The sequence below is a fragment of the Chenopodium album genome, chromosome 24, assembly GCF_948465745.1.
Source record: "Chenopodium album chromosome 24, dcCheAlbu1.1, whole genome shotgun sequence".
Taxonomy (NCBI): domain Eukaryota; kingdom Viridiplantae; phylum Streptophyta; class Magnoliopsida; order Caryophyllales; family Amaranthaceae; genus Chenopodium; species Chenopodium album.
The window spans coordinates 35259889-35275085 of record NC_137857.1 but is presented as its reverse complement, the minus strand read 5'-3'; the positions used below and the strand labels follow the sequence as shown (position 1 = coordinate 35275085).

Genomic DNA, 15197 nt, shown 5'->3' with positions numbered 1-15197 from the left:
TGTATTTTGTGCTATGCCTGATGACTGCTTCTCATCTGTTCTGTTTTTGATTATTGAATGTCTTGGCATGTTCATAATATTTGAATTGAAGATTTGCTTGTCAAGCTGTTAGCTTGAAGTGTCTGCTGCAGTCATTGAGTCAGCATAATTGTCATATTTTGCTACACTAGAGAGTATCATAAGAACAGAAGCACATCAATTCATTGCTGACTCACTGTGTATAGTACGAACCTGCATTATAACTTCAGTCACTGCAGTAGAAGCAGTTCTGATATCACACTAGCCTCCTGCAGTTCTATTCCGAGATTTGAATTTTAGGGTCAATCTCCATGCTAATCCTTGAATCTTTGATCACTCAACAAAAAGTACGACATGCAGCTCACTCTCAAGTCTCAACATCTGCACTGCAAGATGAATGCCTAATACCTGTTGAATCCCACCAGACCCATTTCACATTGTTTCGAAATTTAACATGGTATTAGAGCCCAGGCTTGTTGGGCCGTTTATAACTGGGTATTTGTCAAGCCACTGGTTAAGGGGCCTCTATTGGATGTTCATTCCCAAAGAAGATTTATATTGTTCCTTCTGGTGTGCTCTAGTTCTAAGGACACTCATAAATGAGGGGGAGTGTTGAATCCCATTGTAGCCCACTTATGAGTGTCCCACATTGGAGAAAGAGGAGAGGTGGTTCCACTTTATAAGGTAGAGGAGTAACTCCTACTATTGCCAATTGGTTTTAGTATGGAAGCTCTAAAGCCTTGTTTGTGGACCTAACTCTCCTCCTCCTTGTTCGGGTTGCCCAGACCCATTTCACTTTGTTTCGAAATTTAACAATACCCGTAGCATACCGCAGAGAAGTGTTTATTTCCAAAACCTAGAGTTTTGAAGATGGTTGCTAATCATGAAACTAAAGTTTCAAGGCACATTTTCGGAGCTTGGAATGTGGATGCGGCAAGGCAGTCATCTTAAGTAGTCTTTACAAAAGAAAGTGTTAGCCCAATCAATGTAATCAGCATTTAGCAACAAAGTTCATTTCTAGCATCATCATCCTTAATTCCTTTTCACATGAATATTTGCTACATTTGCGGGGATTAACCAGTACAGGGTAGAATGGCAACACATGAACACACCATGAATTTGACATGAATGAAGCAGTTGAGTATAACATCAATCTTTTTTAGTTGATTAATCAATGTTTATATGTAAAAAAAAGCTAAATCCATGATTCCTTTCAATCCTCAGTTTCTTTCTTGTTTAATTTTTACATGACCATGATTTCGATGTAACATGATTTATATGTCAGTTTAGAGAGTATACACCTCAAACTACGAAAGATTACACACCTTAAAACATATACTAAACTTTAGTAGTTAAAACAATAGACCTTTATTGAAATTCAATGTTATAGTTGGAATTCAAATAATAGAAGTTAAACAGTTAAACATGGGCAATTATATTACTCGTACTAGTTCGACATCAACTACTCCTTTTTACTTTCTTTAGTAAAAATGTATACGAAGCATTAAAAAAAAAACAAAAAAAACAAAAAACGAGTATTATAACTTTTACGACTCTCTTAACACTTTAATATTACCTCCGGACCAGTTTACTCGCAATAAAGAGGTTGTGAGACATAAATATTCAACAAAGAGGTATTATTTGTGACACATAAAATATTTTTTTGTTGCGAGTATATTGGACCGGATGTAGTAAATAAATAGAAAAAGTAGTGGGCTGGGCTTCGATATTAGTGGACTATTACATTACAGTATCCAAAAACTCACTCTCTCATCTTCTCAACCGCTCTCGTTCACACCGTCGGCGACTGACAACGGCGGCCGTGAATTCCGCCGGCGATGTATCGGAAATTCAATCTTCAACCTTCAGTCTAAGGTATCTTCTTCTACACATCAAATTTCTTGAAAAACTACATCAAAAATTGAGAAATGATGCCAATTGTGCCAAATTCATCTTATTTTGTTCTGAATTTCAGAAATTGAGGTGCAATTTGATTGTTTCCTTGTGATTCTATGGTTTATTTCGTATCAATTTGTGATTTAAGTGGGGTGATTTTGACGATTATGAGAGAGAATCAGTGGTTAACATCAATGGCGGAATCAAACGGAATCGTAGTTATTGTAGTGACTGTTTTGACATTGATTCTAGTTCGATTGTTGTATGTTCTTCATCGATGCGGCAAATCATTACGATCTACTACTGTTAAACCTCTTACTACTCTCATTGTTCTTGGTTCAGGTTAGCTTATTGATCTAAATTTGTTAAAATTGCTAATTTTATAATATTTCATTTCGTTTTTTATCTGATGTATATCTGCATTTTTGATATTTTTTGCTTAAGATTTTGATTCTTATTGTATGGTTAGCTGATGATGGTATAATGGGTTCAAATCAATTTGGCAAAATTTAGATTTTTATTACAGTACTTGAAATTAAGGCATAAGACATAGTTTTTGCTTGAATTTATTGGGATTGATCTGTAATATTCTTCACCTGATTATATGTGTCTGTTGTTATGCTTGAAGGTGGTCACACTGCTGAGATGATTAATCTTTTGTTGGCATTACAAAAGGACAGGTTTATGCCTAGATATTACATAGCTGCTGCTACTGATAATATGAGTCTGCAAAAAGCTCGAGCATTTGAGAGCTCCTCGGATAATGAGGTAATTATATTTCTGCTGCCACTTTTTCCTGTTTTCTGCAGCTTACTTTTGTGTTATACTTTCCATTAGAAGGTCTCATTCATGAACTCTTATTACTGTAGTATACCTGATGTTGTAAGTAGCACTCACATAAGTCCAACGCCACCATTTATGGTCATTTCATATATTCATGTATGTCGTTATATAATATGTTGCTGGCTTCTTCTGTAATTAGTGTAGTAGAACAGAGATGGGATTAGACATCAGGATAGACTTATTAGTTGGGTTTTAACTAAACATATTGTAGATTTTATGAAATGTTTCTTCTTTCATTGCAAACAGGTCCGATGGCTGAATTGCAAACTCAGCATTCTGTATTTTCCTGTTCTCTGTGCCTCTGTGGGTGTTGGGAATTGCAGCTAGATCCCGGCTTAATTCTCCTTTTGCAAATGTTAAGCATCAAGAAGATTTAAACCCTTGACACCTCTTAGGGCCTATTCCTTTCTGCCTCTTGGTTTTGTGATTATTGAGTGATTTGAAATCAGAGTTAGTTTAAATCTTTGCTAAAGGTTATGTAAATTACATTGTTTATTGGAGAAAGTTGGAATGTGAAATTGAGGCTGTGTGCTTGGTGAGAGGTTACAAAATTCTCAAGCATGAGTACATCTCATTCACATTCATTTTCATAGATTGGTCATGCAAGGATACTTAGACAATCACCATGTGGGAACTGGAATAGTGCAGGTTACCTCTTTTTAAATCCTTGCTATTAAGCACATTGGAGAATATTGTATGAGCATAGCAACTTTGATGGTTTTATTGATGTAGAAAGATATAGAACTTCTCAGTACTTATTATTTGTAAGAGTTTTCATGAGATAAGGGTTAACTTGCTTGCTGAAGCACTGAAAGGATACATTAGGCTTATAACTACTAAGGAAAAAGGTAGATGCATATTGCATAAGCTCATATAAATTTTAAGGAGTTAGCCAACAAGATTAAAATTTGGAGAGTGCTAGTGAGCTTTTATTTTAGTAGTAATGTGTTTATCAACTTACAGCTGCTGCACTGTGAAACTTGAAGTATGATTGTTAGCCATGTTATTATACATTAGGAAATTAGGAAAACACTTTAAGAGTGAGCTAATATTGTAGTAATAGTGTTCTTATCAGCATGTGGTTCCTGCACTGTGAACGCAGAGGTATGATTGTTTCAGATGTAATTTCTGTTTCTGAGTGCTGGAATTTTGAACATTTGAATTTTTTTTTATTCCTTTTAGGATGTATTATCTCTGTTTCTGAGTGGTTGAATCTTGAATTTTGAACATTTGAATATTTGTTACTCTGTATTTACAGACTTACAGTTGAGTCAGATATGGTGGGTATGAACGTACTGATGTAGCCAATAGCATGTCTTTCTTGTGAATTTTTTTGTGTGGAAAGCCATATTATTCTTGATTGAGGTTTGTTAATTGTTCGTCCATATTAGCCTTCATGTATTCTATAGTCTTCAGATTATTTTTTTGCCCCTATAGAGTTTATGATTTGTGAATTATAAAATTATACTTCGTATAAGTTTATGAACCTAACATGTAGATTTTGTGGTGAAGAGTGTACTTGTACATGTGGTTATTTTTCTTTGCCTTGATGTGCTTTGTTGGACACAATGTGTTTGATTTGGAATACTGCTTACTGCCGTATGAATGTTTGACTTAAGGGCATCACTCTCACTCTTCTGATAGTTTCCTTAAATAAACTGTTCATAACTTGCTTTATGAATAGCACTTAATTGCTCTTTTGGACTTGGTGGTCTGCCAGTTTAAAAAAAAAAAAAACTTGTTGGTCTGACCTGCTGCTCTCTTTGAGACCTTGAGATGGTCTACCAATTCACCGCATACTTGTATCAATTATGAAGATTTATCACCGTCTACATGACTATTAATTGTTGTTTTTAACATAGGTAGCATAGTGAAATAACAGATTTTTAAAGCCTTGGCATTAGGCAAGACAAAAGACACGTAACTAGATAAAGTACTAAAATAAGGCATAAATCACATGAAAGTTATATGTTGTACGGCTAAACAATTACTATATGAGTAACGTGCTCACTGAATTTTCACGATAATGCTTCTTAGCTCCACCTGCTACAAAACAGAACAAAAGCATTTGTAAAGATTTATTTTTCCTTTTTCTTTTAAAAGCTATAAAAGACTTTAACCTAATGTGATTTTTGGAGGTGCACTTTGATCTCTGGAAGTGCCTTGTTATATCTCTTGCATCACACCTCAGTGCTTCAAGCATGCTCTTTACTTACACTGTCTAAGGCTAACCTTCTTTCCTGTATGGATGTTGTTGCTTCAAAGATCTTTGCAACTTCCCTTTATTTGAAGGAGACTCTTGCCTGATTCTGAATTCATTACAGAATGGGATGAATGCAGCACAGTACATGCAGATATATAGAAGTCGAGAAGTTGGTCAGTCATATATAACTTCTGTTGGGACAACCCTTATTGCCATTGCTCATGCACTGTGGTTAATGATTAAAATCAGACCACAAGTGGTATATATCTATTTAACCCTCTCAACTTTTTTTGGCAATTATAACATGTGTTGTTTATTGATAGTTGGTATATTGTTTAATGTTTTCTGCTAGATTCTTTGTAATGGCCCTGGAACTTGTATACCATTATGTGCAATTGCCTTTATGTTTAAGGTGAGCTCTTTACTAGACCTATATCAAAATTGTGATTTGTGACTAATATGAGTATATGACATCATGTCATTTTAATTAGTTTGAGATTTATCAGTTAGATTCTATTCGCTACTGCAGGTACTAGGGATAAGATGGTCATCAATATTCTATGTAGAGAGTATTGCAAGAGTAAAAAGACTCTCTTTGAGTGGCTTGTTGCTCTACAAACTAAGAATGGCTGATCAACTATATGTGCAATGGCCTCAACTGCAAAGGAAGTATCCTCGATCTATCTATGTTGGTTGTCTCATGTAGCTGGTTCCTGGAAGTTCTCTTGTGTAGATTCTGCTATAAATGCCCTGCTTAGGTTATAACTTCATTTTGCCACACAACCTAATCTTTTGAGATTTTGATTAATGTATTCTTACTGAGTTCTGACTTGAGGGATTTATGCATTCCTGAATCCTGATTGCTTCTGGTGTTCTTTGATACATCCAGCATTTTTGACATGTGAATGTATCAGACAATCTTCTTATAAGTCATACTCATTGTGCTTGAAAGTTTTAATATACCGTACTTCACATTTCTTTCTGAATTATACCTGTACAGTGTTGTATCAGTGACTTGCTCTCCAATCTACTGTTATTTATCTGATGTAATTGAATGAGTCAAAATTTTGAAAATTCCCTGGACTAAATTTAACTGGTTGTTGAGTTGGGTTTAGATGAAATGATTCATAAATTCATCTCCCCCCTTTTTATTTTGATATAGAGTAAGGGGGCCTAAGGGCTCTACTCGATTTGTACATCCTTTGTCCTGAATCCTCCTGGTTACTTGCAATTATCTTGACATAGTCCAGTTTACCTTTGAATATAATAGTAGTGTGAAACAAAGAAATGCCATTGTGCATGGACTCCAAAGTTCACTTGCATATGGTGTGTCATCTGTCCTGGCTTCTTACAGAAGCCTATTAGTCTAATATGGTTATTAGGTTGCTTTGAATGTCATCTCTGCTAACTATCTTTCTTGACCCATTGCAGAGGCTTCTTAGTCGGTTATGGTGATTAGATGTAATTATATGTTAGCAGTAAACAACTCTTGATGCTGACTTTGACATCCCACATAAAGTATTCAATGGAAGCTTAAGGCCTCCACACTCCCAGTAGAAATGCAACTCTCAGGGATCATTGAATGATCTAATAACAGACCATTCAACTAATATCTGACCTACAGCTCATTGGCAGAACATGTCTTTTATTCTGTTTTCTTTTTTAGACAGTTACCAGAATAGGAATATAGAATCTATTCTATGTTGATATAATGTGCTGCAATTGTGCCATATCTGAAAGTTTATGCCATACCTGCCTACCTGGTTGGTCATTCTGTTTGTGTCGTAGATTCTGCATAAACAGATAAACCTTTTCCTTCTAAAAAAGTCTCTAACACACGCCTCTCTTTTTCAAAAATCCTTTTGTTGATTGATAATAGTTTATTCTTTCCCCTTTCTCCATATAGCCCCACAAAATAACAAATTTTTCTATTTCCCATGCATCAATGTATTGACTAGTACTTGTATACTACATATTAATAAAGAAAAAAAGAATATTTTTCTGCAATAATAAACCGGAAAGTTGTAGTGAGATTCTGGTGATTCCCAGTCAGAGTAAGGTTAAAGAATGGAGTCTCTTGAAGAGGACATTGATCTCAACTGGGTTTGCTGTCTTCTTGATGATATATCAAGCACCTGTTGTGACTCTTCTGTCATGCAGCCTGATGTTCCTTGGCCTATTGCTCATCTTGATTCTTATCCCAGCTCCACCTTCCATAGGTTTGTTTTTGTTTTAGCATATATTAGCAAGTTGAACTTTTGTAGATGATAAACTGTTTGGTCCTTGGATGTACTTATTTTAGGCAATAGTTTTGTACTAGTTTAAAGATCTTGTTGTTCTGTTCTTCTGCACCATTGAGCTGTTCCTCTTGGGCTATTATTTGAATCAAATCTAGTTTTGCCAAAGCAAGAATACTTTGTGGAAATGAGTTAGTCCACACAAAGTCTGATTCAAGTAAGGTATCTTGGGGATTGTTTTTGTTGATCATATACAATATATTGAGTTTGCTTTCTTTTTGTCCATGCAGTGCGGCCACTCAAGATTATAGTGAGGGTTTGTATGGTTTTGATGACTGCTACAGGAAAAGGTACTTGGTCATTTTGTCAATAAGCATCTTAAGAATTGTATTCTTCTATTAATATTCATTTCTTCCAACAATTCTTCGCATTCAACTCCAGGGTCTGTGTGGAATCAGTCACTGCATCAAGCAGCTCCAAAGCTTGCCGTGAGAAACAACGAAGAGATCATCTAAATGAAAGGCATGTACAGGTCTATTTGAGGGATTTTGATCTCATTTTGCCTTATCTTTTTCACAATGTACTTATTACCATTTTGTTGGTAGGTTCCTTGAGTTAAATGAAATTTTGGAGTCTGGAACAACACCCAAGCTTGACAAAGCCGCTATACTAACTGATGCTATTCGGCAAGTAAAGCTGTTACGTGAAGAAACTAGTAACTTAACCAGCCAGAATGGAAAATTAAAAGAAAAGATCAATAAATTGAAGGTTCACTCTTTTATGTTTACTTTGATCTGTAATTCAACAAATTAAGGATTATACATCAGCCTGCTAGCCAATTATCTCACAAATCAGCCCTAATACCATATAATACTTTGTATATTATTAGATTCCTTAATTTCTTAGTGTTCTTTATCAAGGATGTTTGAGTCTAAACTATCTGCACTTTGTACTAATGCAGGCGAAGAAGAAAGCCCTTCGCGCTGAAAAGCATAGGTTACTGTCAGAGAAAGTGAAGCTGGAGCATCGAATTAAGTCTGTTGGTTATTGTCCTAGCTTACATTTCAATCCTACCTCAGTTCCAACTTCATATTCTATCCCCTGTCAAGCAGTTGGTGGCAAACTGATGCCCCTGGTAAATTACTCCGGTGTTCCCTTTTGGCAATTTGTGCCTCAAGCTGCTTTTGATACCTCACAAGATCATGTCTTTTACCCTCCTGTCGCGTAAGCTTGAGCTGTCATCCCTTCCTCGTTCGCAGATCTCCCATGGGCCTTGAAGTTAGTGTTTGAGCCTCCTTAGTGTAAGAAGCTCTGTTTCAGGATGAAAGGATAAAAAATGGATGATTCTGTTTTTGGTAGCAGTTAAATCTCTTAACTATTAAACTAAATTCGGTTATGCATTGATTTATGTTCTCTCTCTCTTTTATAATCAAGTTTTAATGCTCCAGTCATATACATACTTGAACATAATTTTCTAAAACCTAACACATTAGAAAATTTCATATCAATTTTTAATGCTCCAGTCATATACATACTTTAAGCATCAGTGGTGATGTTTATATCGTATCCTATATGACTTGATATCTGTTACCAGTATCTTTTAATGTTCATTTATTTCTCTTAATTTTTCATAAAATACTTTGCATAATCTATGTATATTTTTTCTTGGTTTGACTTTTATTAACCTGTGCCCTTACATGACCTAAAAGACGAGAGTAGTTTCTAACTACAACAAATTTGCAACAGGAAAACACTTGATTCTGCCTTTTTGAATTGCCACTAATAACAAACAAGTGAGAATAACGCAGTACATATACACTTTCAGATAGGTATTTATAGAATGAATTGGTAGGGGCGATAAAACTTGGTTGTTAAGGATGTTCAACGATGGAGCAAGTGTCTCTCCAATAGGTGAGAAGAGTTCTGATCATAGTTAGGTTCACTTTCTAGATTACCAAATCCGAGCCTCCAATGTGCATTACGATCTTGGTCATCGTCTATATTTGAAGATGATGTTGAAGCAGTTGAAGATGGGAAATCTGAGGAGTTGCTGCTAAGCATGACAACAACTGAAGCCATTGTAGGTCTGCTTGGAGTAGGGGTGAGCACAACCGGGTACCCGGTTGATTTCGACGGACCCGGTCTTGGAACTGGTTGTACCGGGTCCTGTATACTTGGAACTGGTCTTGGAACTGGTTATACCGGGTCCTCAAATTTTGGACCCGGTATTGGAACCGGTGGGTACCAGTTCCAAATCCGGGTACCCAATTTCTTTTTTCTTGTTTTACTTACTATTTTACTAAAATTTTAACCTGCTATTTGAACTTGTCTTGTCTACTGTCTAGTGTCTATAGCTTGCATTGCTTCCTGTAATCTCCAAACTTAGAAAAAAAATAAAAATTGAAAAAAGGCTTTATAGCCAATTACAAAGTATAAATTAAAAGTTTTATTTTCAAAGTTCCTAAACATAATTAATAAAATAATATGTCTTGTTAATAAAGTTCCACAAAGTCCATACAAACATCATCAAAATTTCAAGTTTACAACAAACTGACATAAAGTCCACAAACAACATAAAAACATCCTACTTTATTACAAGGTGAGATCTCTTGATTCCAAACATGAAGCACACACTTCACAAATTTCCTGTAAACAAAAAGCACATATATTAAAATATTAAATCATTAGAGTATATATATTAAATCACAACCAAAATTTGAGAAATAAAATATAAAAATGAATATTACCACATCAATTATTTCCAACAATGTCATTAACTTGTGGGATTTCACTATCACCCAATTCTGAAAAATCGTAAACAAGATAATTTAAGTAATAAACTTAGCAAGAGAAATAAAATATAAAAATAGATAATAGATGATAAATAGTAGTACTACCTTCTTCATACTTCTCGACATCCTCTAAAAAGCGCTCAATATCCACACAAATATTAGAAGCTCTTAGCCAATCTTGAGCACAAACTAAAGCTTCCACCGTCTTTGGCCCCAAACTACTACGAAATTGATCGAGTACTCGGCCGGATGTACTAAATGCGGACTCACTAGAAACGGTAGAAACTTGAATAGCTAAAATGTCCTTAGCTATTGTTGCTAACACCTTGTATTTGTCACTTTTTTCCTTCCACCATTGCAAAATATCAAACATATCCCCATCAACCCTCTTCTCCCTAACTTCTTCAAGATAGTTATCCAACTCACTTTTTTCAATAACCCCTCCTCCACCGTCTTCCTCATCAAACTCATCATAAAACTTTTTCATTTGCTCATTATTTGGTGCTATTGAGCTTTCTTGACCATTAACATTCATACTAGAATGATTAAAATCATGAACAACATTCTTGAGAGAAGAGGCAAGAATTGCATCATAATAGTCAAACAACTTTCTAAGAATGTCATACAAATCGTCACACATAACATCCACCTTAACAAAGTCACGAGGAAAAAGCTTTTTAAAAGAGTACTTCACAAATCTAAGCTTATATCGAGGATCTAAAACAACCGCAACTAACATCATGACATTTGTCTTAGTAAGATCTCCATAATACTTATCAAACTTGTCCCTCATTAGCTTACCCATAACACGAATATCTATATTTGAAGAGTTTTCCCATTCTAACAAAGAATTCAATACACCCAAAATCTCATGAAAATGCATGTTTAAAGTGACATACAAACTTCCCGACATCTTCTTTGTAGACTCATAAAATTGCTTTAAACACAAAGAAACTTTTACAAGAAACTTTCACAAGCATGAGATATGTAGAATTCCATCTAGTTGACACATCAAGACATACCGAGCTTTTACAAGAAACTTTCACAAGCATAGCAGAGTGTGCAAACAATTTTGCTCTAGAAGGAGAGCTCCTCACATATCTAACAGCACTACGAATATTAGCAATCGAGTTTTTTACCGAAGATAAACCATCTTTCACAATCAAATTCAACACATGACAAGCACATCTCATATGAAAAAATGAACCCTCCAAAACAAGTTTATCAAGAAAATTAGCTTTCAAATAACCAATTGCCACATCATTTGAACTTGCATTATCAACCGTTAAAGACAACAATCGATCCTCAATTCCCCATTTAAGAATGCATGCTTCAACAACTTTTCCAATCTCCTTACCTTTATGACTATCCATTAATTGAAAATTCAAAATCCTTTTTTGCAACTTCCAATTATCATCTATGAAGTGAACAGTCAAACAAAGATAGTTAAAATTTTGAATAGAAGTCCAGCAATCAGTTGTTAAAGATACTCTTGATTTTAAACATTTAAGTGTATTCTTCAACTTCTCACTTTCACAAACAAATAGATTTTTCACATCTCTTGCAACAGTGAACCGTGAAGGTATATGAAATTGAGGAACAGCAACATGACAAAAATATCTAAATCCTTCACGCTCAACTATAGAAAATGGTTGTTCATCAACAATAACCATTTTTGCTAAAGCAAGTCTACATGCATCTTGATCAAACTCCCAATTAGACATCACAGTAGAATCAGATGGAGAAGCTTTAAACATAGAAATGAGTTTTTGCTTATTGTCAATATTTGTAGGGTACTTTGGACATGACTTAAGATGCTTCTTTAATGATGAAGTTCCATTATTAGTGTTACCTGTTAAAATTTTGTCACAATATTTGCATCTAATCTTGATTATTTTTTTGGTTTTCGGATCTCTAATGTCCCAAAAATGGCTCCAAAACTCAGACTTCCTCTTATCGCCAACTGTGGTTGGTTCGCTTGTTGCATTCCCAACACCGGCATCACTTTCATCATCCATAGGTTCATGACGTTCATGATCCATCACTAATCTGAAATAAAATTAAAATTATACATTGATATATAAATAAATAGGAGAGTAATAATGTGTACATTCTAGCAAGTAGGTTCGGCCATTACTAGTTTACTACTAGCTTCTTAAGTAGAGTATACATTATTAATCAAATTCATTTTCATAATTAAATTCTATTTTGCTCCTTACTGCAATGCACTCACCACCACCTCCGACCACTGTCCTGACTTACAGCAGACGACAGAAGGTCAGAAGCAGCAGCAACATCAGAACAACAACAATAACAAGCCATGTTTACAAGGGACTAAAGCAGCAACATAATTAAAGTAGTACCGATAGTAATTAAGGCCTTATTGCCATTTCTATGTTGTATTGGTACTTTGGTAGTATATATAGAAGTAGTTTAGCAAATGGGACTAAAGCAGCAACATAATTAAAGTAGTTTATCGTTTACAAGTTGGTAAGCTAATCAAACATCAAACTTTCTGCCTTAGATCACTGTCATTTACTCATTTACACGCTTATTCGTTGCACTTACTCAAACTAGCAAGTAGAAAACTAACTACAAATTGACAAATTTACGGTATACATATTTACAAAAAAAAAAAAAACACAAATTTTTAATCTAAAAAAATAGTACAATTAATCAATTATCATAAACATGCGAAACTCAAATAATTTGCGAGTAAAATAACAAAAAGAGCTTGAGAGGAGAAGAACCTTTAACAATATGAGCAAAAGCTGTGAGATCTGAGAGCTTCAATCCGAGTGGTGAGAGTGTGAGACCGTGAGAGCAAGAACGGAGCCGTCGTGATGGAGGGGTGACCAGTGAAGGGGTGTTTTCTCTGTTGAGGTGAGAGAGTATGTGATTCAAAGTGGAGGCTGTGAGATTTTAGGGTTAGTGAAGTGAGAAAGAATATGAGTACATTAGTATGTTGGGCTTATTTTGATTTGGGCTCTAAAAAAAGATACAAGTATTTGAACTATTCAGCAAATTAGCTCTAAAATGTCCAGTTCCAAGACCGGGTACCCGGTTATATTGGTTCCAAGACCGGGTACCCGGTATTGGAACTGGTATAACCGGGTACCCGGTGGGTACCGGGTCCAAAATTTTAGGACCCAGAATTGGAACCGGATCTAACCGGGTCCTATATTTTGGACCCGGAATTGGAACCGGTACAACCGGGTCCGGGTCCGGACCCGCCGGGTCCTAACCGGTTCCAGTTCCAATACCGGGTACCCACAGTTTTTGCTCACCCCTAGCTTGGAGCATCTTCTTCGACACAATGCAACCCCACTTGTATGCATCTCATTACGTCGTTTCTTGAGTAGTTTGTCTCTAGTTCTGGATCAACTATTTCCATTACAGCTCCTGTGCTCCAAAGTCGCTGTGCCTGAAATAATTTAGTGAATCTATATGATTAGAATTCTTCATTACAAGGAAAAAGGACGATTATGCAAGACAACAAGAAGCCAAGAATTAGTAGATATCTTACGCGACTTAGAAGGCTGTCTCCTCCAAGATGCTGGTTAAATAAGTTGCTTTGTCCGCTTATAATCTCCAAAACTATCACTCCAAAACTATAGACATCAGACCTGACTGATAGGACGCCGGACATTGCATACTCTGGTGCGATGTATCCACTGCAAGACACAATTTGTCAACATTGATTAAGAAGTCTGATCCTCAACACACCAGCAAGAGAGGGACATATTAACTATTAAGAAGTCTTTCGAAGATCATGGACTTACTAGGTTCCGACAACTTTGATGGTACTGGCGTGTGTTTGGTCTAATTTGATTAGTCTTGCCATGCCAAAGTCCGCTATCTTAGGATTCATCTCCTCATCTAGCAAGACATTGCTTGCTTTAAGATCTCGGTGTATGATCTTGAGACGAGAGTCTTCGTGAAGGTACAAAATTCCTCTTGCAATTCCCATTATGATCTTGAATCTTGTATCCCAATCCAGATATTTGCGCCTAGTTTGATCTGTAAAATGTTAAAAAGATCACATAAACTTTAAGCTATTGCGAGTTTTTCTATAACATTTAGCTTCCAATGTTGCATCATATCTTATATTCTTGTACTTAGAAAATTGAAACAAATACAAGGCAATTAAGATTTGCAAAGTATGTTACACTTCATATCAACCAAACAACCACTTACAAGTTTCATATGTATTTGCTATACTACATGAAGTAAAAAGTTGATGTAAAGAAGACATACCAAACAGGAATTTTTCAAGACTGGTGTTGGACATAAACTCGTAAACTAGCAAACTTTCGTCGCCTTCTAAGCAAAATCCCAACAATCTAACCAGATTTCTGTGTTGAAGCTTTGCTAATAAGTGGACTTCATTAGTAAATTCGTCATGACCTTGTCCAGATTTTTTATCCTTAGAAAGCCTCTTAACAGCCACTTGTTGTCCATTTGAAAGCTCGCCCTATGCCCGAGAAATTAATTATATATGTAACCCTTAAAACCCTCTTATAGAGTGGTTAATTTGATTTAAAATCGTACCTTATAAACAGCACCAAATCCTCCTTCACCAAGTTTGTTAGCATCGGAAAAGTTACGTGTTGCTTGTTTTATTGTTTCTAAACTGAATTGCAAGGCACCTCCGTTATCGGATTCTTGGACAACTGTGAAAGAAAGGTTCAAAGGTTATCAGCTAGGATAATGCATATCGAATTACCCCAAATACATAGCAAATTATGTAGCTAGGATAATTATTTGTTTATTGATAGAGAATATACGTAGAATAAATGGGGGTTGTTATTCGACGCCCGCAAATTACTCAAATCGCCCGCAAATTATGAATGAATTTACGTTATTACCCCCAATCTCTAACTTAACCTCTTTCTCTCTCCTCACTTAAAATCACCACCACCACCACCCAACACCACCACCGCCACTGCCACCGACGTAAAACAACATCCACCACTTTAAATCACCACCACCACCGCTTTATTTTTTTCGCCGGAAAAGTAGACGAACCGTCCTGTCTAGGCGGTTCAACCATGGTCAAACAGCCTAGGGAAAACGGTTTGACCGTGGTCAAACCGCCTAGGCTAGGCGGTTCGACCGTGGTCAAAACGCCCAGGCTAGGCGGTTCAACCATGGTCAAACCGTATTGCCTAGGCGGTTTGACCGTGGTCAAACCGTTTGGCGGTTTGA

General features: G+C 35.9%; 2 protein-coding genes across 3 annotated transcripts; both read left to right on the top strand.

Annotated features, from left to right (window-relative positions):
• The first annotated feature begins 1762 nt into the window (after positions 1–1762).
• On the top strand, positions 1763–5946 carry LOC145611377 (UDP-N-acetylglucosamine transferase subunit ALG14-like). Of its 2 annotated transcripts, XM_081666704.1 has the most exons (6): positions 1763–1893; positions 1994–2256; positions 2543–2682; positions 5082–5219; positions 5313–5372; positions 5490–5946. In XM_081666704.1, exons 2-6 carry the CDS (start codon positions 2031–2033, stop codon positions 5664–5666), a joined length of 741 nt encoding a protein of 246 aa, XP_081522830.1. In that variant the 5' UTR covers positions 1763–1893; positions 1994–2030; the 3' UTR covers positions 5667–5946. The 2 variants fall into 2 exon arrangements, with proteins under 2 accessions (XP_081522830.1, XP_081522831.1); XM_081666705.1 differs by having other exon boundaries at positions 1805–2256.
• A 129-nt stretch (positions 5947–6075) lies between these two features.
• Positions 6076–8610, top strand: LOC145611378 (transcription factor ILR3-like). The gene is made up of 5 exons (XM_081666706.1): positions 6076–7179; positions 7488–7547; positions 7639–7719; positions 7803–7965; positions 8159–8610. The coding sequence occupies exons 1-5, from the start codon at positions 7028–7030 to the stop codon at positions 8423–8425; spliced, it is 723 nt and encodes a 240-aa protein (XP_081522832.1). The 5' UTR covers positions 6076–7027; the 3' UTR covers positions 8426–8610.
• Positions 8611–15197: the final 6587 nt, after the last annotated feature.